Source organism: Balaenoptera physalus, assembly GCF_965194825.1.
Source record: "Balaenoptera physalus genome assembly, chromosome: 19".
In the NCBI taxonomy this organism is placed as follows: Eukaryota; Metazoa; Chordata; class Mammalia; order Artiodactyla; family Balaenopteridae; genus Balaenoptera; species Balaenoptera physalus.
Window position 1 is genome coordinate 5,181,834 of NC_138900.1, and position 21,797 is coordinate 5,203,630.

The 21,797-nt window shown below is 40.9% G+C and overlaps 3 protein-coding genes across 6 annotated transcripts in view; 1 reads left to right on the forward strand and 2 right to left on the reverse strand.

Annotated features, from left to right (window-relative positions):
- Positions 1-21,797, reverse strand: part of LOC309648134 (zinc finger protein 610-like) — a 412,471-nt gene that overhangs the window by 230,428 nt on the left and 160,246 nt on the right. The window lies entirely within an intron of this gene.
- The window catches only part of LOC309648189 (uncharacterized protein), a 284,457-nt gene that overhangs the window by 212,198 nt on the left and 50,462 nt on the right, over positions 1-21,797 (reverse strand). The window lies entirely within an intron of this gene.
- Positions 1-21,797, forward strand: part of LOC309648190 (uncharacterized protein) — a 79,795-nt gene that overhangs the window by 24,724 nt on the left and 33,274 nt on the right. The window contains exons 2-4 of one of the 4 annotated variants that reach the window (XM_082436565.1): positions 7,462-7,476; positions 9,398-9,456; positions 14,503-14,593. In XM_082436565.1, coding sequence (XP_082292691.1) covers positions 14,522-14,593 — 72 coding nt within the window. In that variant the 5' untranslated portion in view covers positions 7,462-7,476; positions 9,398-9,456; positions 14,503-14,521. Of the gene's footprint in view, positions 1-7,461; positions 7,477-7,525; positions 7,572-9,397; positions 9,457-14,502; positions 14,594-21,797 lie in introns of those variants that run through there. The other 3 variants (XM_082436566.1, XM_082436564.1, XM_082436567.1) reach the window with 3 other exon arrangements.

The following is a 21,797-nucleotide window of genomic DNA, read 5'->3' on the forward strand; positions in this document are numbered from 1 at the left end:
TTTCCTTAATTTCACTTTCTGATATTTTGGTTTTACTGTATTCAAATGCAACAGATTTCTGTATATTAATTTTGTACCCTGCTACTTTACCCTGTTCATTGGTGAGCTCTAGTAGTTTTCTGGTGGCATCTTTAGGATTTTCTATGTATAGTATTATGTCATCTGCCAACAGTGACAGTATTACTTCTTCCCTATTTGGATTCCTTTTATTTTTCTTGTCCAATTGCTGTGGCTAGGGACTTCTTTCTGATGAAGCTGAACTAATCACATATTGCAATATTATTTCCAATCATTTATCACCCTCCTGTGAGATCATGCATGTCTGCCCTTTGATATCATCTTGGCCAGTTGACATAGGCAAACCTTCCATCCCTTTGAGAGGATTGCTCTTCCCTCCCTATTTTATGCAAGCTTGGTCATTTGAGTTCCTTGGCCCATTTGGTGTGAATAGAATGGCATGTTTTTAAGTGGTGCTGGGAAAACTGGACAGCTACATGTAAAGAATGAAATTAGAACACCATACACAAAAATAAACTCAAAATGGATTAAAGACCTAAATGTAAGGCCAGACACTATAAAACCCTTAGAGGAAAACATAGGCAGAACACTCTATGACATAAATCACAGCAATATCCTTTTTGACCCATCTCCTAGAGAAATGGAAATAAAAACAAAAATAAACAAATGGGACCTAATGAAACTTAAAAGCTTTGCACAGCAAAGGAAACCATAAACAGGATGAGATGACAACCCTCAGAATGGGAGAAAATATTTACAAACAAACAACTGACAAAGGATTAATCTCCAAAATATACAAGCAGCTCATGCAGCTCAATATCAAAAAAACAAACAACCCAATCCAAAAATGGGCAGAAGACCTAAATAGACATTTCTCCAAAGAAGATATGCAGACTGCCAGCAAACACATGAAATGATGCTCAACATCACTAATCATTAGAGAAATGCAAATCAAACCTACAACGAGGTATCACCTCACACCAGTCAGAATGGCCATCATCAAAAAATCTACAAACAATAAATGCTGGAGAGGGTGTGGAGACAAGGGAACCCGCTTGCACTGTTGGTAGGAATGTAAATTGATAACAGCCACTATGGAGAACAGTATGGAGGTTCCTTAAAAAACTAAAAATAAAACTACCATGTGACCCAGCAATCCCACTACTGGGCATATACCCTGAGAAAACCATAATTCAAAAAGAGTCATGTACCACAATGTTCGTTGCAGTTCTATTTACAATAGCCAGGACATGGAAACAACCTAAGTGTCCATCGACAGATGAATAGATAAAGAAATGTGGCACATATATACAATGGAATATTACTTAGCCATAAAAAGAAATGAAACAGTTATTTGTAGTGAGCTGGATGGACCTAGAGACTATCATACAGAGTGAAGTAAGTCAGAAAGAGAAAAACAGATACCATATGCTAACACATACATATGGAATCTAAAAAAAAAAAAAGGTTCTGAAGAACCTAAGGGCAGGACAGGAATAAAGACGCAGATGTAGAGAATGGACTTGAGGACACGAGGAGGGGAAAGGGTAAGCTGGGACGAAGTGAGAGAGTGGCAATGACATATATACACTAACAAATATAAAATAGATAGCTAGTGGGAAGCAGCCACAAAGCACAGGGAGATCAGCTAGGTGCTTTGTGTTCACCTAGAGGGGTGGGATAGGCAGGGTGGGAGGGAAATGCAAGAGGGAGGGGATATGGGGATATATGTATATGTATAGCTGATTCACTTTGTTATACAGCAGAAACTAACATAACCATTGTAAAGCAATTTTACTCCAATAAAGATATTAAAAAAAAAAAAGATATGTTTCAACTTTACATGGAAGCTTTCAAAGTCTTTGTTTGTTCCATATAACCCCGTTTCCTCTCTACTGCAAGAATGTTCTTGGGTACACTGAAATTTTACCCTTAATGACAGAATTGAATTACAGAAATAAGCAAGAGGTGAATAATGATGGAGGTCATATGAGGAAGCAATACATATTTGTTGTTATAATCCAGTGAGAATTCAGGAATATTTGTCACCACAGCAAAACTTTTAGAAAGCTGACTGGTACACTTTCAATGACCTTTTGTTTTTTCATCCCCACCTTAACCTCCCAAAGTCAAGGTTACAGGTAATAACGTATTATCTCCAGGAATCGTTTCATCTTTGACGTCTTGATGGCAAGAATTCTTTTCCTAAATAATTACCCTCATACCTTCCAATTTCTGTTTTCTCTTCCCATTAGAATAGCCATTCATTTTTATTTTATCTAGAAATATATTACTTTCTGTAGTCCAGCTACCCTCAATGGCCTATGTGTTCTCAGTTATAACATTTCAAAGTGGTGTATCATAATCAAATGTTTGTAAATAACCTCAAGACTTGCCCTTTTACCTGGTCCTGCCTTCCCCTGCCTATGTAAGCCTCAGAACTGGATGAACTCAGTTATGGACTTAAGTCCCATGCCAAGCAGGAAGTTCACATTAATAACCAAAATAACCAAAACCCTAGCAAACAAACAAACAAAAAAGAAAGAGCCTTTAGGTTTTCAGATGTTTTAATAAATTGCTATCCATTTTCAAGTTTTTAATTTCTCCTGAAGTACTGGTCAGTTGTAAATTTCATATGTTCTGTTTTCATTTTCATTCAGTTGAGAATACATGCTAATTGCCTTTGTAATTTCTTCCTTGTTCCAGCCTTGTTCATTAGTAGGTCATTATTTTCCATATATTTGTTTTTCCAGATATTTTTTGGTTATTGATTTCTGTTTTTTCCATTGTGGTCATAGAAATATTTTGTATAACTTGATTTCTTATAATTTATCAAGACTTGTTTGATGGCCAAGAATATGGTTTGTCTTGATAAAGTACTTGGAAGATCTTGAAAAATTATCTCATTATGTTGGGTGTTCTTACAAAGGAAAAACTTGATTTTCTTCCTCCTGTGGAGGGAAAAATCCATTTCTTCCTACTGTGTGTTTCTTTCCTCTGTGTCTCCTATGTCTCACACCACAACACGCTCACATAGAACACTTCTGACACTTTTGGTTACCAATGTGTGAGGAGTTTTCTGCACAACAAGCAATTCCTGGGACACCAGCTGTGTATCCTACAATTCAACTCAGTTCTGACACTGGCTGTACTGAGATCGCATGAGATCCTACAGATCTCACAGGACTGCCATCCCTCTCAACACACTTCAGATGGCAGCACAAATGTACGTTATCACCCGTGCTTCTGACCAATAGGCTGTAAGATCATAAGTTTCAACAACCCCCTCTGTCACCCTCTGTAAATCAGAAGTAAAGAATCTGCACTTGGAAGTTATGTATTCATATGCAAGAATGCCTGGTAAATTCTGGAAAAGACGTATTAGAGGAAATATGTCCAGGCTTATTATAATGCATTGAAGCTAAATGAGTGAGTCACTGACTTCAAAATCTCAGTGGTTGGGAGTGGAATGGAAAGTTCAGAAAGAGACCTCAGGGCTAGAAGGTATTTTATTCATTCATTGGTCTTCACCTATGAAATCAACCTAAATCTCTGACACATGGGTGTTCTTTAAATGACTTTCGTCACCTCCATCCCTCAGAGGTTGTCTTTTCACTCTGTTGATGGTATCATTTGGCACACCGAATTTCTGCGTTTGATGCAGGTAAGGTTCCAGCTTCCTTCTTTTGCTGGTAGATATCTAGTTTCCCAGCACCATTTGTTAGTGAGACTGTCCTTTCCTCTTTGTGTAGTCTTGGTACCCTCGTCAAAACACTTGACATAATGGAAAGGATTATTTTGCGGCATTCTGTTCTGTTCCATTGGTTTATTATATAGCACAGGGAACGATATTCAATATCCTTAATAACCATAATGGAAAAGAATATGAAAAGAATATATGTATTGTATGTATAAGTGAATCACTTTGCTATACAACAGAAATTAACAGAACATTGTGAATCAAGTATACTTCAACCAAATAAATTTTTAAAAAATACAGAAAAGAATATATTCCCCTTAGTCATAATAGTCTTTTTAAATGTGTTGATTTTTTAAAATTATTTATTTATTTATTTTCAGCTGCATTGGGTCTTTGTTGCTGTGCACGGGCTTTCTCTAGTTGTGGTGAGCGGGGGCTACTCTTCATTGTGGTGCGTGGGCTTCTCATTGCAGTGGCTTCTCTTATTGTGGAGCATGGGCTCTAGGTGCGTGGGCTTCAGTAGTTGTGGCACGTGGGCTCTGTAGTTGTGGCTCACGGGCTCTGGAGTGCAGGCTCAGTAGCTGTGGTGCATGGGCTTAGTTGCTCCGCAGCATGTGGGATCTTCCCGGACAAGGGCTCGAACCCATGTCCCCTGCCTTGGCAGATGGATTCTCAACCACTGCGCCACCAGGGAAGCCCTAAATGTGTTGATTTTTGCTTACTATTACTTATTTTTGCATCGTTATTCATTAGAAATTTTATTCTTTGGTTTTCTTATAGTGTCTTTGTCTGACTTTGGTATTAGAGTAATTCTGGATTCGTAGAGGGAATTTAGAACGGTTCCCTTTTCTTCACTATTTTCAGGAAGATGTTAAGGAAGGTTGATGTTTTCTGGGGGGCTGGGTTGGGTCTTCATTGCTGCGTGCAGGCTTTCTCTAGTTGTGGTGAGTGGGGACTACTCTTTGTTGTGGTGCGAGGGCTTCTCATTGCGGTGGCTTCTCTTGTTGCGGAGCATGGACTCTAGGCGTGCGGGCTTCGGTAGTTGCAGCATGTGGGCTCAATAGTTGTGGCACATGGGCCCTAGAGCTTGTGGGCTCAGTAGTTGCGGCGTGAGGGCTTCAGTAGTTGTGGTGCACAGGCTTACTCGCTCTGTGGCATGTGAGATCTTCCTGGACCAGGGATCGAACCATGTATCCATTGGCAGGCAGATTCTTAACCATTGCACCACTAGGGAAGTCCTTGGAAGGTTGGTCTTAATTGTTTATAAATGTTGGGTTGAATTTTGCAGTGAAGCTATCTTGCTTTCCTTTGCTGAATGGTTTTTGAATACTGGTTCAATCTCCTTAAAAGTTATAGGCTTGTTCAGATTTTTAATTTCTTTATAATTCTGTCTTGGTAGGTTGTGTTCTGTATGGATTTATCCATTTCTTCTAGGTTATCTGATATTTAGGCATAGAATTGTCTAAATATTTTCTTCTAAATTTTTTAAAAAATTTCTGAAGAATCAGTTGTAATCTGCTGTAATGTCCCCGCTTTGATTTCTGATTCAGTCATTTGAATCTTCCCCTTGTTGTTAATCTGGATAAGGATTTGTCAGTTTTGTTATCCTTTTCAAATAACGGTGTTGTACTGTTGTCATTTTCTCTGGTTTTATTCTACATTTCATTTGTATCTAATCCTTTTTCCTACCTTCTGCTAGCTTAAGCGTATTTTGTTCTTCTAAGATCTTTTTATTTTGCTTTTTTTTTAAAAAGGAATTTTTTAGTCACCATATACGTTCACAAGGTAATTCATCACAGGTGTGGCATAGAGTAAGTATTTTAAAGAATAATGGGGACTTCCCTGGCGGCCCAGTGGTTAAGACTTTGCCTTCCAGTGCAGGGGCTTGCAGGTTCGATGGGGAGCTATGATCCCACATGCCTTGGGGCCAAAAAACCAAAACATAAAACAGAAGCAGTATTGTAACAAATTGAATAAAGACTTTAAAAATGGTCCACATTAAAAAAAAAACCTTTAAAAAAATGAATAATGCAGTTCTCATCAAAGAAAAGTTTTTTTCTCCTATTTTGATTTCTCCATTTTATGTATATGAGATGATGCATGATAATTAAACTTACTGTGAGTTGCACACCAGGACAGTCTGCTCATTTTACCTGAAAATACTTTAAGTATGCTAATTTCCCTATGTAAACAGCATCCTATTTCAGTGGATTCCCATGTCTGTCTGGTTGAAATGTTTCACATATAGGGATGTGATAAAGCATAGTTTATAGTAGATGTTACCTAACAGATACTGCCTTAAAAATATTGGGGGTCGAAATGAAGTTACTGTATATTTGGTAATCTAGTTTTACTTTCTTTAGGGTTCAAATTAAAGAGAATATACCTCCCTACTGAATGCAGTTAGAAATATTGCAACTTAATTATTCTTTAAATGGAAATAAATCCCAGGGTCTTCTGAAGACTGTTATTTTTCAGGCTTTGTTACCCACCCTTGACAAAACTTTAAGAAATAGAAAATAAAAAACTAAAATATATTATAGTTTGGAAATAAAAAGTGAAAAATTCTAATTACGTTCATAATGAACATATCATCAATTTGAAATTACATTGTGTTATTATGTATTTAAGTAGAATTTCATTAAAAGTTTTTGGGAAAGATACTTAAAAGTAATTCTCCCAAGTGTGGAATAGAGTAAGTTTTTTAAACAATAATGCAGTTCTTATCAAAAGAAAAAGAGGTTTTTTTTTTCTATTTTGCTTTCTCTTTTTATGTTATCTATATGAAATTCTGGATGCTAACTAAACTTATTGTGATAATCATTTCACAGTATATGTCAGTTACTTATGCTCTACAGCTTAAACTTATTCAGTGATGTTTGTCACTGTATAAAGTGTTGCTTATACAACTCTCATGTCACTGTTTACAGAGTTGGTTTTAGAAAGGCAAATAATTAAAACACATTGGATAAAAGAAAGAATAATGCAGTTTATAACAATTTTTAAAAAATGTATTGCTGTTTTTAAGGCAATTTTTAGTGACCTAAATGATCACGTGTCTTAGTCTTCCATCTCAGACCTCCAGGTACTGTCCCTGAGTTTGTGGAACTCAAGCACTATGTTGAGTTTGCCCTTCTGCGTGAATGGGCAATAGAAAAAGAAAAGCAGTTTTGTAGGGTGTCAGTATGAAATAGCCCATTTCTGCCCAGGGGGAGTTTTGTATTTGTTATTTGTATTTGTAATACAGAGAGTAGTCCCGTTCTTATTTCTTAAAGCTGCTTAAATTAATTCCAATTTAGGAAGTGTTCCTGGATCCAACTAATGGCCCACGTCAACCCCTCCCTCTCCGCTCCTGGAGACCCAGGTTCCCAGACCAGTGAATTGCTTCAGCCTCACTAGCAGGACGTCAGAACAACCTGCTGTGAGAAATAGGTCTTTATTAAGCCCTTTTAGTCTTAAGAGGAAATATCTTGGCTTTCGACATAACTGGCCCACACAGCCGTAAGCTTTTACGTGAAAACTGTTACAGCCAGTAACTTAAAGGAACGCAGTCAAGGTAACAGGCGCACCAACCCCGCCCTGCTCCCTGCCCCTCCCTCCCGCGCTCTGTGCGCAGACCTGGGCGCTCTCCCTGCCCCGCCCCTCGCCGCTGGCGCCCCGCCCAGGCCCCGCCCCGGAAGCCCTGCCTCTAAGGCCCGGAGCCCTTTCCTAGGGACGCGGAGAGCGGAGAGTGCGGAGCGAAGGTCGCGGAGCGGAGCGTAAGTTTCTTTCCAGTGTAAATTTGTGCAGCGCCCCCTCACCCCCACCCCCCGCCGCAGCCGTCCCAGAGTAAATCCAGACGTTGCAGTTGCAGGTCGGGTATCTTTTCGTTAGGGTTTTAATTTTTTCTGAGGCTTGTCCGTTCCCTTGGCTTTTTCAGCCTTCGGTCCACTTAGATACCGTCTTTGGCGACATTTTCCTGTTTAAAACCCTTTACTACCTCCGCCCTCCCCCTGTAAAGTCCTCTTCCGCGAGGTGGATTCGCGCCCCCCAGCCTCGCCCTCTCGGCCCTGGAGGGCAGTGCCGGCCGCCCCGCTCCCGGACAGGCCGCGTCCTCTCCCCGGTCCTGGGGTTCTGCAGAGCCCGCCCCTCTCCGGAGACCCCCTCCCTCCCTCCCAGCCCCTCTGTCCTCGCCTCCTCCTCAGGCCGGTCCTTCTGCTTCTCTGGCCTCCCCTTCCTGGTCAGCCCTTCCCCTCACCCCGCGTAGGGGGAGGTGACCTGGGCCAGCTTTGTGACACCTAGTGTTGTTCCGTGTTATATTCAGCTCTATTGAAAAATGTGCTCTTCCGGTCCGCGGGCATCTCATTCAGTCTCCAGCCCAGTAAATGGGCGAGGGGCATCAGGAGAAGCAGAGACTGAGGGACTGAGAGAGAAAGATTAAAACTGCGAAGGAGAAAAGCATGAGGGAGAACCGATGGGAACGTAGAGGGTGGCTGAGGGACTTGCAAAGAGGTAGTAAAAGGAAAGAGATTAAGCCTTGGAAGTAGCAGGTGAATAAAATAGAGAAGTAATGAAAAAGCCAGATCTCCAGGGATTGGAAAACAACATAGGGAGAGCTGCCCTGGAGGAGGGGGAGGCGAACGGTGGTGAGGTAGGTCAGACGTGGAGAGGATAAGACGTGGAACCATGGACTTCAGTGCGTCATGGTGCTGGCAGAGAAAGAAGCCAAAGGGTGACAAGAGCAGAGGAAGAAAGAAGAGCCACCTGGGGTGCCAGAGAGTGGGGAGGAAGGGAGAGTAACAGGGAGAGAAGGAGTGTAACCCGGAGGGCAGAGAGGAAGCAGAGATGAGGCAAACAAGAGGCAGAAATACCTACAGATTTTTGACGGAATCAGACAGGTTGGAGAGAAAGAGCATCTCGAACGGGAGTAAGTTGCAGAGTGGGGCAGGACAGGTGTGAGGGAAGAAATAAGAGGGCAGAAGCAGCAGGAGTGTAGAGGGGAATAAAAAGAGACACAGAGACCAAGATGAAATAGGGAGACAGGTGAACAGAATGAAATGGAAACACCTAGTAGTTAAAGTAGAGAGGGTAAACTGGATCCAGGTGGATGGTGAGTTGTTTGGATGTGGATGATTAAGTTGTGATGATATTGATTCGTGTCTTTAGAATCTAATACATTTAAAATTTCTTTAAATTATACAGATGAGGATGAGAATTGCAAAACTCCTGTCAATAAGGCTTGTGCCTTTTGTTATTATTTGTATCAGAAGATAACTTCCATTTGCAGACCCTGTTGAGCCAGCAGGCAGTGACTTGATTCACTCAGTTGTCACCCCCATACCTTTTCCTGACATGGGGTAGAAGTCAGGGGAGAGGAGAAGTGGGGCAAGAAATGACTGACTCTGTCACTATGTGGTGGCTTTTTAAGGCAACATTATTTTTTTTAATGGATTTATATTTTTCTTTTTTCTTTCTTTACATATGGTTCTTTCTGTAGCTTGGAATAAATCTTAGTTCATTCAATTTCTTCTTTCCTATAAATCATTTTTAACTTCTGAAATAAGCTTTTTAAGTCTCCAGTATTCTAGTCATGTCATTCTTTTCCAAATGTGATATACCCTCAGTTTTTGTTTTAAAACTTTGATACCAGATTTTTAGATTAAAACTAATACACACATTTCTTTTTCAAATTTGTTTCAGATTCATTCATCGCCTGAGTGCTTTCTTCTCTTCGTCTAATATATTTGAAATTTTCTTTGGTAAGTAGAAATAACTTTAGACTATTTTGAGGAGTACTTGGCAAAGATGTCAATGATCTTTTACAGTAACAGTCAAAACCTAGTTTAACCAGTTAGTCTAATGTTCCTCTTTTTCCGTTTTCTGTGATCGGTGAAAATAGTGAGCTGTGAGGTGATACGAAGATGTCTCCCTCAGGTCCCTTTTGACTCTTCTGTGCAAATGAGGAAGGATGGGTGGGATTGACTTGGAACCTTCTTCCAACAGTGTCCTTCTATTCACGATGAAAAGGATTGCTCAGCTCTTATTTCTAAGCTGATCCCTTACAATGTTTTCTGCACCAATGGATATATATTTGCAGTTCTGTGTTTTTAAAATATTTTACTGCAATCTTCTGATAAAGAAGAATTACCTGCTTGGTATCAGTATGATCGAAACTTGAAAGAGAAGTTTCCTTTGTTCAGGCACATGAAAGATGGTCCTGGTGTTAAATGGGACGGTTGATAAAGACAAACTGTGCCCACTTGCCCATCAGGTGACCTTTTCAGAATTTAGTTACACCCGGTTCTATTCACTCAGCTCAGACCTTGTCATAAATGTCTCCCCTCTGGGCCTCAGGGAGCCCACTTGTAACATGGAGATGAGAGACTAGACCAGAAACTCTCAGCCTGGGTAACTCTGAGCCCTGAAACGATTGGCCAGATTGGGCGTGTGTCTGTGTGCGGCAGTTCTGGTTTGGAGGGAGTGTCCACTGGTAATTAGAATTTTAAATGGATCTCAGACCTCCCAAAATGAAAAACTAAAAGAAAAACAGTAGGATGGAGGCAGGAAGCTAGGCTCAGAGTCAGCGAAAATATCATCAGGTGTCTTCCATGACTAAGCATAAATCTCAAGGGAGATTTTGTCACTTCCTGACACTCAGACCTCCACTGGCTTCCATTTGTCCTCAGGACAAAATCCCGACTCCTCACTGTGGCTACTCAGCCCTGTGTCATCCTCAGGGCCCTGCCAGTGTCCCCAGTCTCATCCTGGGAGCTTTTCTCATGGTTCACTCTGCTCTGGTCACCTTCACCTTTTCTCTGTTTCCAAACACCATCTGTCTCAGATGTTAGTTTCCGCTCTTACCTTTTGTTATTAAATCACCGTGGCTCAGGCCCTTTGTCGCCCTTCAGGTCTAAGCTCAGAGAGGGCTCCCCATCCTGCCTTGACAATCTCTGTCATTTTAACCAGGTTTTATTGCCTTTAAGGTCAATCACCCTCATCTGAAAGCCTTTCTCCATTGATTATTTTGAGTCTTTCCTGGTTACCCTTTATTTAAGGGCTCACAGTGTTCCTCTCCTTCCCGGGATGGCTGCAGTACCTGATATTGGAGATGTCTTTAGATGTTAGGACTGTGGGTTGGGCTGGATAATCCTCAAGGGAGACCAAGAGAACAGGGCAGGTGATGAGGATGGTTCCTGCATTCTGAGCATTCCAGCTGTAATTGATCTTTACCCCATGTGGCTACTAAATTACTCAAAAGAAGAGCCCCAAAATATAGGAAGTCCTAAGAAGCCCATGGATGTCCTCATGCAGTGTCCTGAGGTGTCCCCGTGTTTAGTCTGCTGTGTCACGGCTCTGCCATAGCCCCCAGTGTTCCAGGCTGTGCCCATCCAGGCGCCAGGCGCCACCTTGCACAGGAGCTTTGCCTTCCAGCAGCTCATCTGCTCAGAGTCAGCGGTAGCGGTGTCACTGCGCTAAGGGGGGGCAGAAGGAGAACCTAACGGGGCATGAAGGAGGCAGCCCTCAAAGAGCTAGAACATCTTCCAAGTAGGTGTGAGTGGGGACAACAGGAAACTGAGACCCGGGGACCCTCTCTTTGAGACATCCTCCCTGACCTCAGATGCCTTTGTACCCGGACTCCATAATGTCCCCAGGTGGTGGCAGACTTTCCCAGGAGGGCCAGTTACTTTTTTTTTTTCTTCTTTTTTCTGTTTTTTAAAAAATAAATTTATTTATTTTATTTATTTATTTTTGGCTGCACTGGGTCTTTGTTGCTGCGCACGGGCTTTCTCTAATTGCGGCAAGCGGGGGCTACCCTTCATTGTGGTGCGCGGGCTTCTCATTGCGGTGGCCTCTCCTGTTGCGGAGCACGGGCTCTAGGCACGCGGGCTTCGGTAGTTGTGGTGCGCAGGCTCAGTAGTTGTGGCGCATGGGCTCAGTTGCTCCACGGCATGTGGGATCTTCCTGGACCAGGGCTCAAACCTGTGTCCCTTGCATTGGCAGGCGGACTCCCAGCCACTGCGCCACCAGGGAAGCCCAGAGGGCCAGCTTCTTGATTTTCACACTGAATGCCCAGTCTCCTTTGGGTGGCAGCTTGTGTGTATTCCTGTTTTGATCCCTTTGCCGAGAAGTCCCTGTGCCTTTTAGTCGCGTTTAGTCAATCATGCATGGAGAAGAGGTAGAAAAATGGGGAAGGCGGAGGGGAGTTTGTAGGGGGCTGCAGGAGGGACCTGGCAGCCAGTGGGGGCATCAAGATGAGCCCAGTGAATGGTGTATGCACGTGTCCCAAGTGTAGTTACGGGATCGAGGGCTGTGTGGATCTGTTGGAAAGGAATGTCTCAGTTCAGGCTGGAGAACCTGGAAGTGCGTTTGTTGGAGAACCTGCAAGGAATGGTTTGAGGTGCCCTAGTGTCTTAGCTCAGGTTCCCTGGGACATCAGTGCTGAGGCTGACGTTGCCTGCATGGGTTTGATGTGATAACTCATGATCGTACGTGAGCAGCAGTGAAGAAAGTGGAATTCGGCTGAGAGAAATGTTATCCTCCACTGTTAGAACCCTGGCCTGAGCAGAGCCCACAGGGAGCTCTGGGTGCAGGAGGATGGGTGCCTTGGTCTTCAGGGGCTGGATCTAGAGGGTGCCCCCAGCATCCGCTCCACACACTGACTTTTGTTGGCTCTTTTAGGAGGGCAGGCATCATCGTGCCACCAATAGAGTAATATAGGGAAAATCTCAGAGATCATTTTTTGCGTTAACTTTGGTATCTTTGAGTATTTGGTGTTGCAAGTGAAGAAAGTTCCATATGCACTTGGAAAGAGGCAAAGAGAATCTGGAGTGTTGCCTTGGAAGATGTTGGGGTCTCACTGGGGCCTGTGCATCCTTGGAAATCTCTCTCTTTTTAGTAGTTTTTGGAGATTTCAGTGTTTTGCCTGGGGCACTGTAAATGAAAATACGGTGCCTTGTGTCTAGTGGGCCCTTGGGTGTCCTCTTATGTATTATCCCTCATGCATGAGTTGTTAGGGCTTGAAGTGTTTCCTGTCATTGTGTAACAGGGTGAGGGGATCATTATGGGTTCTCTGGACACTGTGTTGGACCCCTTGAGAGTTTGTAAGTTTGTTTGAGTCCAGACTGGAAATTATGAGTACTAAGCTTAAGACTGCAGAATGTTTTCAGTAGGGAGGTCCTGCTAGGTATGGGTCTATGGGCCCAACTTGAGAAGAGTCATAAAGTCTCGTGTTGTTGGGAAAGATGATTGCAAGAGTCAGAGGGCAGCAACACTGCAGTGATCTGCAGTCCAGGGGCTCATCCTTGGGAAGATGCAGCTGCAACTTTCTCGCTGCCAGGCCAGTGCTGGGTACTCTATTACCCACTCCTGTCCCTCCCAAAATATGCACACACACAGGCACGATACAGAGAACAGGGAACCTTTGTGTGCTGTTGGTGGGTGTGTAAATGGTACCGCTATGCTGGAAAACAATATGGAGGTTCCTTAATAAATTAAACATAGAACAGGCACACAATCTATCAAACCCTCTTCTGGCAGGTATCCAAAGGAAAGGAAATCAGTGCTTTCAGGGACACATCTGCAGTCTCATGAGTATTACGGTATTTGCAGTAGCCAAGGAACAGAAACAACCAAAATGTCTGTTGACAAAAGAATGGGTAACAAAATCGTGGTATCTAAACATATACTGTATATTGTATAGTATGTATATAATATGTATAATGAAATGTTATTCACTGTATATAAATATGAAAAATCAAGGATCCTGCATTTATGACAAAATGAATGAACCTAGAGAACATTATGCTAAGTGAAATAAGCCTGACAAAGGACAGGTGTTGTACATGGAAACTAGAATTATCAAAGTCATAGAGCCATAGAGTAGAAAGGCTGTTACCAGGAGCTGGGTGATAGGGAAAATGGGGCGATGTCTGTCAAAGCATACGGATTTTCAGTTGTAAAATGAATAAGTTCTGGGGATCTCATGTACTGCATGCTGCCTGTACTGTTTCTATATACTTGAAATTTGCTCACAGAGAAACAATTAAGTGTCCTCACAACACACACACACAAAATGGTAATTGTTAGTTGATGGAAGTGTGACTTACTTGATAGTGATAATTATTCACAGTATACACATCTGTCAGAGGATCACTTTGTATACCTTACATTTACACCATTTTCGTTAGTCAGTTTTACCTCAGTAAAGCTGGGAAAGAATAAGAAAGTGGGGGCTGTGCTGGGCTTGCCTCCTCTGAGCGCTGCTCAACCCAGGCTTCCCATTAGATCGATGAGGCTTTATGCATAGACATGTTTTGTACCCTCTGACCAGGGATTCCTCTTCAAATAGTCAGTGTGGGACCAAAGCTCGATAATATTTATGCTGCCGCAGGTGGTTCCAATCCGGGTCCGTCACTGAGCATCGTGACTCTGGGTCCCCCCGTTCCTGAGGGCTGAGATCTGGGCTGAGGCTGAGGGGCTCTGCTCTGCGTGGGGGTGGATCAGGGCTGGTCTGTGACCTGAAGGGGGTCGTCGGGTCCAGCTGAGGTGCCCGCTGCAGCTGTGCACGTGAGGGCCTCACCAGGAGGGGAGCCTGATCTGAAGGAAAGTGTGGGAAACTCCCTTGTTGGTCTCTGTGTGGGAGTTTACTGTCCTGAGCCCCTCCTGGGACAGTGGGCAGCAGGGGACTGTCTGTTCCACATGCTGAGGTCTTCCCTGTGTGTGTGGTGGTGACTCAGGAAGGGGCTGTGACTTAGGAAGGGGGTGTGTTGATTCTTAGCATTAAACAGCATGTTTTCCACTTTCAGGGTCAACCTCTAAAGACTCATGTTGACTGAGGAAGAAGCCCGGAAGAGGAGGAAGAGGAAAGAAAAGGAGTCAGAAATGGCTCTTTCTCAGGTAAAGTCATATTTTTGATTGATTCTCAGTCTGTTTTTTCTGAAATGCCTTTTTTGGACTCGCTAATCTTCTCTGAAGTATCCTGCCTGACACCTGTACGTCACACTCACCCGGGGCCCTCCCTCAGGGTCTGTCGTCTCCACTTAGATTTCACACCCATGGATTGGAGACGTGGTGTCAGTGCTCTTGGGCAGCAGGGATTGTTGAGGGGCCCCATCTGGATGCACTGTCCGCTCTCTGTCAACCAGGATACAGAAGCTGCACTTGGAGGTCAGGTATTAATATGCACAGTACCTGATAAAATCTGAAAATGAGACCAATTGGGGCAGTTTGTTCTGACTTTTTCTAAGGCGATTCAAGCTAAAAATGTGAGTCACTCTCCTTAAATCTTAATGATTGGTCATAGAATGGAAGGTTCAAAAATAGACGTCAGTGGTAGAGGGTTTTTTAGTTTATCATCAAATTTAAACTATGAAATCAACCTAAACCTCTGGCAGTTGGAAATTCTTTAAATTACTTTCATCACCTCCATTCCTCAGAGGTTGTCTTTTCACTCTGTGGATTGTATCCTTTGACAGACAGAAGTTTTTACTTCTGATACGGGCAAGATTCCAGCTTCATTCTTTTCCTAGTAGGTATCTGTTTTCTCAGCACCATTGTTATTGATACTCTCCTTTCCCCTCTCTGTATCCTGGCACCCTTGTGAATACATTTTACATATATGCAAAGGATTATTTCTGAGTATTGTGTTCTGTTCATTTGGTTTATGTATCTGTGTTTATACCAGTACCACACCACCTTGATTACTTCTTAATATGTTTTGAAATAAAAAGGGAGGCTTCCACCTTCCTTCTTGTTCAAGAGACTTTTGGCTATTCGTGGTCTCTAGAACTGCCCTATGACTTTTAGCATTTTTTTTTTTCCTCTATTTCTGCAAAGATTGCTATGGAAATTTTGATAATGGGTCCATTGAATCTGTAGAACACTTTGTGTAGCTTGGATATTTTAAGAGTATTAAGTCTTCCAGCCCACGAGTACAGGTTGTCTTTCTATTTATTTGTATCTTTTTGTGTTTCTTTTAGCAATGGTTAGTAGTTTTCAGTGTACAAGTCTTTCACCACGTTGGCTAATTTATTCCTAAATATTTCATCCCTTTTTAATGCTATGATAAATAAGATTGTTTTCTAGTTTTCTTTTGACATTGTTCATTGTATATAGAAATGCAACCGATTTTTGCATTTGGAGTTTGTATGCGACAACTTTTCTAAGACTCTTGATATAGCAGGTTTCTTGTGGAATCTTTATGATTTTTACATATAAAACCTTGTCGTCTAGGAAAGAAGATAAGTTTACCTTTTCAATTTGGATAACTTAGATTTCTTTTTCTTATCTAATTGCTCTGGCGAGGAGTTCCAGTACTTTGTTGAGCAGTAATGCAGAGAGTGTACATCCTTGCCTTCCTCCTTTTCTCAGAGGACAAGCTTTCAGTCTGTCCCCATTGAGAATGTTGTGAGCTGTGCTTTTTTCATAAATGGCGTTTTATTATGTTGAGAGAATTTACTCTTTCTGGTTTGTTGAGTGTTTTATCTTGAAAGGTTGTTGAATTTTGTCAGATGCTTTTCTCTGCATCAATTGAGATGGTCCTGTGTGTTTTTTTCCTTTAATCTGTTAATGTGGTGTACCACATTAATTGATTTTTGTATGTTGACTCCTCTTTGCCTTATATGAATAAAATCCACTTGGTCAAGATGTCAGATCTTTTTAATGTGGTGTTAAGTTATTTTGCTAGTATGTTGTTAAGGATTTTGCATCAATATTCATCAGGGGTATTGGTTTCTAGTTTTCCTTTCTTGTTGTGTTTTTGTCTGGGATTGGTATCAGAATCATGCTGGCTCCGTAGAATGAATTTGCAAGAGTTCCCTCTTCAACTCTGTAACATTTTTAGCAGGATTAGTGGTAATTCTTTTGTAAATATTTGATAGAATTTGGTCCTGGGTTTTTCTTGGTTTTTTTTGTTTTTGTTCTTTTAAATTATTATTTATTTATTTATTTTTGGCTGTGTTGGGTTTTCATTGCTGGGCGTGGGCTTTGTCTAGTTGTGGCGAGTGGGGGCTACTCTTTGTTGCAGTGCACGGGCTTCTCCTTGTGGTGGCTTCTCTTGTTGTGGAGCATGGGCTCTAGGCCCACAGGCTTCAGTAGTTGTGGCACACGAGCTCAGTAGTTGTGGCTTGCGGGCTCTAGAGTGCAGGCTCAGTAGCTGTGGCTCTTGTGCTCTAGATCGCAGGCTCAGTAGTTGTGGCACATGGGCTTAGTTGCTCCACAGCACGTGGGATCTTCCCGGACCAGGGTTCGAACCCGTGTCCCCTGCATTGGCAGGTGGATTCTTACCCACTTCGCCCCCAGGGAAGCCCCCCTGGGTTTTTCTTTGTTTGAGGTTTTTGATTACTTTTTAAATTTCTCTAGTTATAATTCGGTTCAAATTTTTTATTTCTTTTTTCTTTTTCTTTTGAATTTTTGAATTTTATTTTTTTATACAGCAGGTTCTTATTAGTTATCCATTTTATACATATTAGTGTATATATGTCAATCCCAATCTCCCATTTCATCACACCACCACCACCTCCCCCGCCACTTTCCTCCCTTGGTGTCCATACGTTTGTTCTCTATATCTGTGTCTCAATTTCTGTCCTGCAAACCATTTTTCTGTACCATTTTTCTAGGTTCCACATATATGCGTTAATATACAATATTTTTCTCTTTCTGACTTACTTCACTCTGTATGACAGTCTCTAGATCCATCCACGTCTCAACCAATGACCCAATTTCGTTCCTTTTTATGGCTGAGTAATATTCCATTGTATATATGTACCACATCTTCTTTATCCATTCGTCTGTCGATGCACATTTAGGTTGCTTCCATGACCTGGCTATTGTAAATAGTGCTGCAGCGAACATTGTGGTGCATGTGTCTTTTTGAATTGTGGTTTTCTCTGGGTATATGCCCAGTAGTGGGATTGCTGGGTCATATGGTAATTCTATTTTTAGTTTTTCAAGGAACCCCCATACTGTTCTCCATAGTGGCTGTATCAATTTACATTCCCACCAACAGTGCAAGAGGGTTCCCTTTTCTCCACACCCTCTCCAGCATTTGTTATTTGTAGATTTTCTGATGTTGCCCATTCTAACTGGTGTGAGGTGATACCTCATTGTAGTTTTGATTTGCATTTCTCTAATAATTAGTGATGTTGAGCAGCTTTTCATGTGCTTCGTGGCCGTCTGTATGTCTTCTTAGGAGAAATGTCTATTTAGGTCTTCTGCCCATTTTTGGATTGGGTTGTTTGTTTTTTGAATATTGAGCTACATGAGCTGTTTATATATCTTGGAGATTAATCCTTTGTCCATTGATTCGTTTGCAAATATTTTCTCCCATTCTGAGGGTTGTCTTTTTGTCTTGTTTATGGTTTCCTTTGCTGTGCAAAAGCTTTTAAGTTTCATTAGGTCCCATTTGTTTATTTTTGTTTTTATTTCCATTATTCTAGGAGGTGGATCAAAACAGATCTTGCTGTGATTTCTGTCAAAGAGTGTTCTTCCTATGTTTTCCTCTAAGAGTTTTATAGTGTCCGGTCTTACATTTAGGTCTCGAATCCATTTTGAGTTTATTTTTGTGTATGGTATTAGGGAGTGTTCTAATTTCATTCTTTTACATGTAGCTGTCCAGTTTTCCCAGCACCACTTATTGAAGAGACTGTCTTTTCTCCATTGTATATCCTTGCCTCCTTTGTCATAGATTAGTTGACCATAGGTGCGTGGGTTTACCTCTGGGCTTTCTATCTTGTTCCATTGATCTATGTTTCTGTGTTTGTGCCAGTACCATATTGTCTTGATTACTGTAGCTTTGTAGTATAGCCTGAAGTCAGGGAGTCTGATTCCTCCAGCTTCATTTTTTTCCCTCAAGACTGCTTTGGCTATTCGGGGTCTTTTGTGTCTCCATACAAATTTTAAGATTTTTTTGTTCTAGTTCCGTAAAAAATGCCATTGGTAATTTGATAGGGATTGCATTGAATCTGTAGGTTGCTTTGGGTAATATAGTCATTTTCACAATATTGATTCTTCCAATCGAAGAACATGGTATATCTCTCCATCTGTTGGTATCATCTTTAATTTCTTTCATCAGTGTCTTATAGTTTTGTGCATACAGGTCTTTTGTCTCCCTAGGTAGGTTTATTCTTAGGTATTTTATTCTTTTTGTTGTAGTGGTAAATGGGAGTGTTTCCTTAATTTCTCTTTCAGATTTTTCATCATTAGTGTATAGGAATGCAAGAGATTTCTGTGCATTAATTTTGTATCCTGCAACTTTACCAAATTCATTGATTAGCTCTAGTAGTTTCCTGGTGGCACTTTTAGGATTCTCTATGTATAGTATCATGTCATCTGCAAACAATGACAGTTTTATTTCTTCTTTTCCAATTTGTATTCCTTTTATTTCTTTTTCTTCTCTAATTGCCGAGGCTAGGAGTTCCAAAACTATGTTGAATAGTAGCGGTGAGAGTGGACGTCCTTGTCTTTTTCCTGATCTTAGAGGAAATGCTTTCAGTTTTTCACCATTGAGAATGATGTTTGCTGTGGGTTTGTTGTATATGGCCTTTATTATGTTGAGGTAGGTTCCCTCTGTGCCCACTTTCTAAAGAGTTTTTGTCATAAATCGGTGTGGAATTTTGTTAAAAGCTTTTTCTGCATCTATTGAGATGATCATATGGTTTTTATTCTTCAATTTGTTAATATTGTGTATCACATTGATTGATTTGCATATATTGAAGAATCCTTGCATCCCTGGGATAAATCCCACTTGATCTTGGTGTATGATCCTTTTAATGTGTTGCTGGATTCTGTTTGCTAGTATTTTTTGAGGATTTTTGCATGTATATTCATCAGTGATATTGGTCTGTAATTTTCTTTTTTTGTAGTATCTTTGTTTGGTTTTGGTATCAGGGTGATGGTGGCCTCATAGAATGAGTTTCGGAGTGTTCCTTCCTCTGCAATTTTTTGGAAGAGTTTGAGAAGGATGGGTGTTAGCTCTTCTCTAAATGATTGATAGAATTCACCTGTGAAGCCATCTGGTCCTGGACTTTTGTTTGTTGGAATATTTTTAATCACAGTTTCAATTTCATTACTTGTGATTGGTCTGTTCATATTTTCTATTTCTTCCTGGTTCAGTCTTGGAAGGTTATACCTTTCTAAGAATTTGTCCATTTCTTCCAGGTTGTCCATTTTATTGGCATAGAGTTGCTTGTAGTAGTCTCTTAGGATGCTTTCTATTTCTGCGGTGTTTGTTGTTAACTTCTCCTTTTTCATTTCTAATTTTATTGATTTTGAGTCCTCTCCCTCTTTTTCTTGATGAGTCTGGCTAATGGTTTATCAATTTTGTTTATCAAAGAACCAGCTTTTAGTTTTATTGATCTTTGCTATTGTTTTCTTTGTTTCTATTTCATTTATTTCTGTTCTGATCTTTATGATTTCTTTCCTTCTAGTAACTTTGGGTTTTGTTTGTTCTTCTTTCTCTAGTTCCTATAGGTGTAAAGTTAGATTGTTTATTTGAGATGTTTGTTGTTTCCTGATGTAGGATTGTATTGCCGTAAACTTCCCTTTTAAACTGCTTTTGCTGCATCCCATAGGTTTTGGATCGTCATGTTTTCATTGTCATTTGTCTCTAGGTATTTTTTGATTTCCTCTTTGATTTCTTCAGTGATCTCTTGGTTATTTAGTAACGTATTGTTTAGCCTCCATGTGTTTGTGTTGTTTACGTTTTTTTCCCTGTAATTGATTTCTAATCTCATAATGTTATGGTCAGAAAAGATGCTTGATACGATTTCAGTTTTCTTAAATTTATTGAGGCTTGATTTGTGACCCAAGATGTGATCTATCCTGGAGAATGTTCCGTGCACACTTGAGAAGAAAGTGTAATTTGCTGTTTTGGGATGGAATGTCCTATAAATATCAATTAAATCTCTCTGCTCTATTGTGTCATTTAAAGCTTGTGTTTCCTTATTAATTTTCTGTTTGGATGATCTGTCCATTGGTGTAAGTGAGGTGTTAAAAGTCCCCCACTATTACTGTGTTACTGTTGATTTCCTCTTTTATAGCTGTTAGCAGTTGTCTTATTTATTGAGGTGCTCCTATGTTGGGTGCATATAGAGTTATAATTGTTATATCTTCTTCTTGGATTGATCCCTTGATCATTATGTAGTGTCCTTCCTTGTCTCTTGTAACATTCTTTATTTTAAATTCTATTTTGTCTGATCTGAGTATTGCTACTCCAGCTTTCTTTTGATTTCCATTTGCATGGAATACCTTTTTCCATCCCCTCACTTTCAGTCTGTATGTGTGCCTAGGTCTCAAGTGGGTCTCTTGTAGACAGCATATATGTGGGTCTTGTTTTTGTATCCATTCAGTGAGCCTGTGTATTTTGGTTTAATTTTGCATTTAATCCATTCACGTTTAAGGTAATTATCAATATGTATGTTCCTGTTACCATTTTCTTAATTGTTTTGGGTTTGTTTTTGTAGGTCTTTTTCTTCTCTTGTGTTTCCCACTTAGAGAAGTTCCTTTAGCATTTGTTGTAGAGCTGGTTTGGTGGTGCTGAATTCTCTTAGGTTTTGCTTGTCTGTAAAGCTTTTGATTTCTCCATCGAATCTGAATGAGATCCTTGCCGGGTAGAGTAATCTTAGTTGTAGGTTCTTCCCTTTCATCACTTTAAATATGTCATGCCTCTGCCTTCTGGCTTGTAGAATTTCTGCTGAGAAATCAGCTGTTAACCTTATGGGAGTTCCCTTGTATGTTATTTGTTGTTTTGGCCTTGCTGCTTTCAATAATTTTTCTTTGCCTTTAATTTTTCCCAATTTGATTACTATGTGTCTTGGCATGTTTCTCCTTGGGTTTATCCTGTATGGGACTCTCTGTGCTTCCTGGACTTGGGTGGCTATTTCCTTTCCCATGTTAGGGGAGTTTTCGACTATAATCTCTTCAAATATTTTCTCGGGTCCTTTCTCTCTCTCTTCTCCTTCTGGGACCACTGTAATGCGAATGTTGTTGTGTTTAATGTTTTCCCAGAGGTTTCTTAGGCTGTCTTCATTTCTTTTCATTCTTTTTGCTTTAGTCTGTTCTGCAGCAGTGAATTTCACCATTCTGTCTTGCAGGTCACTTCTCT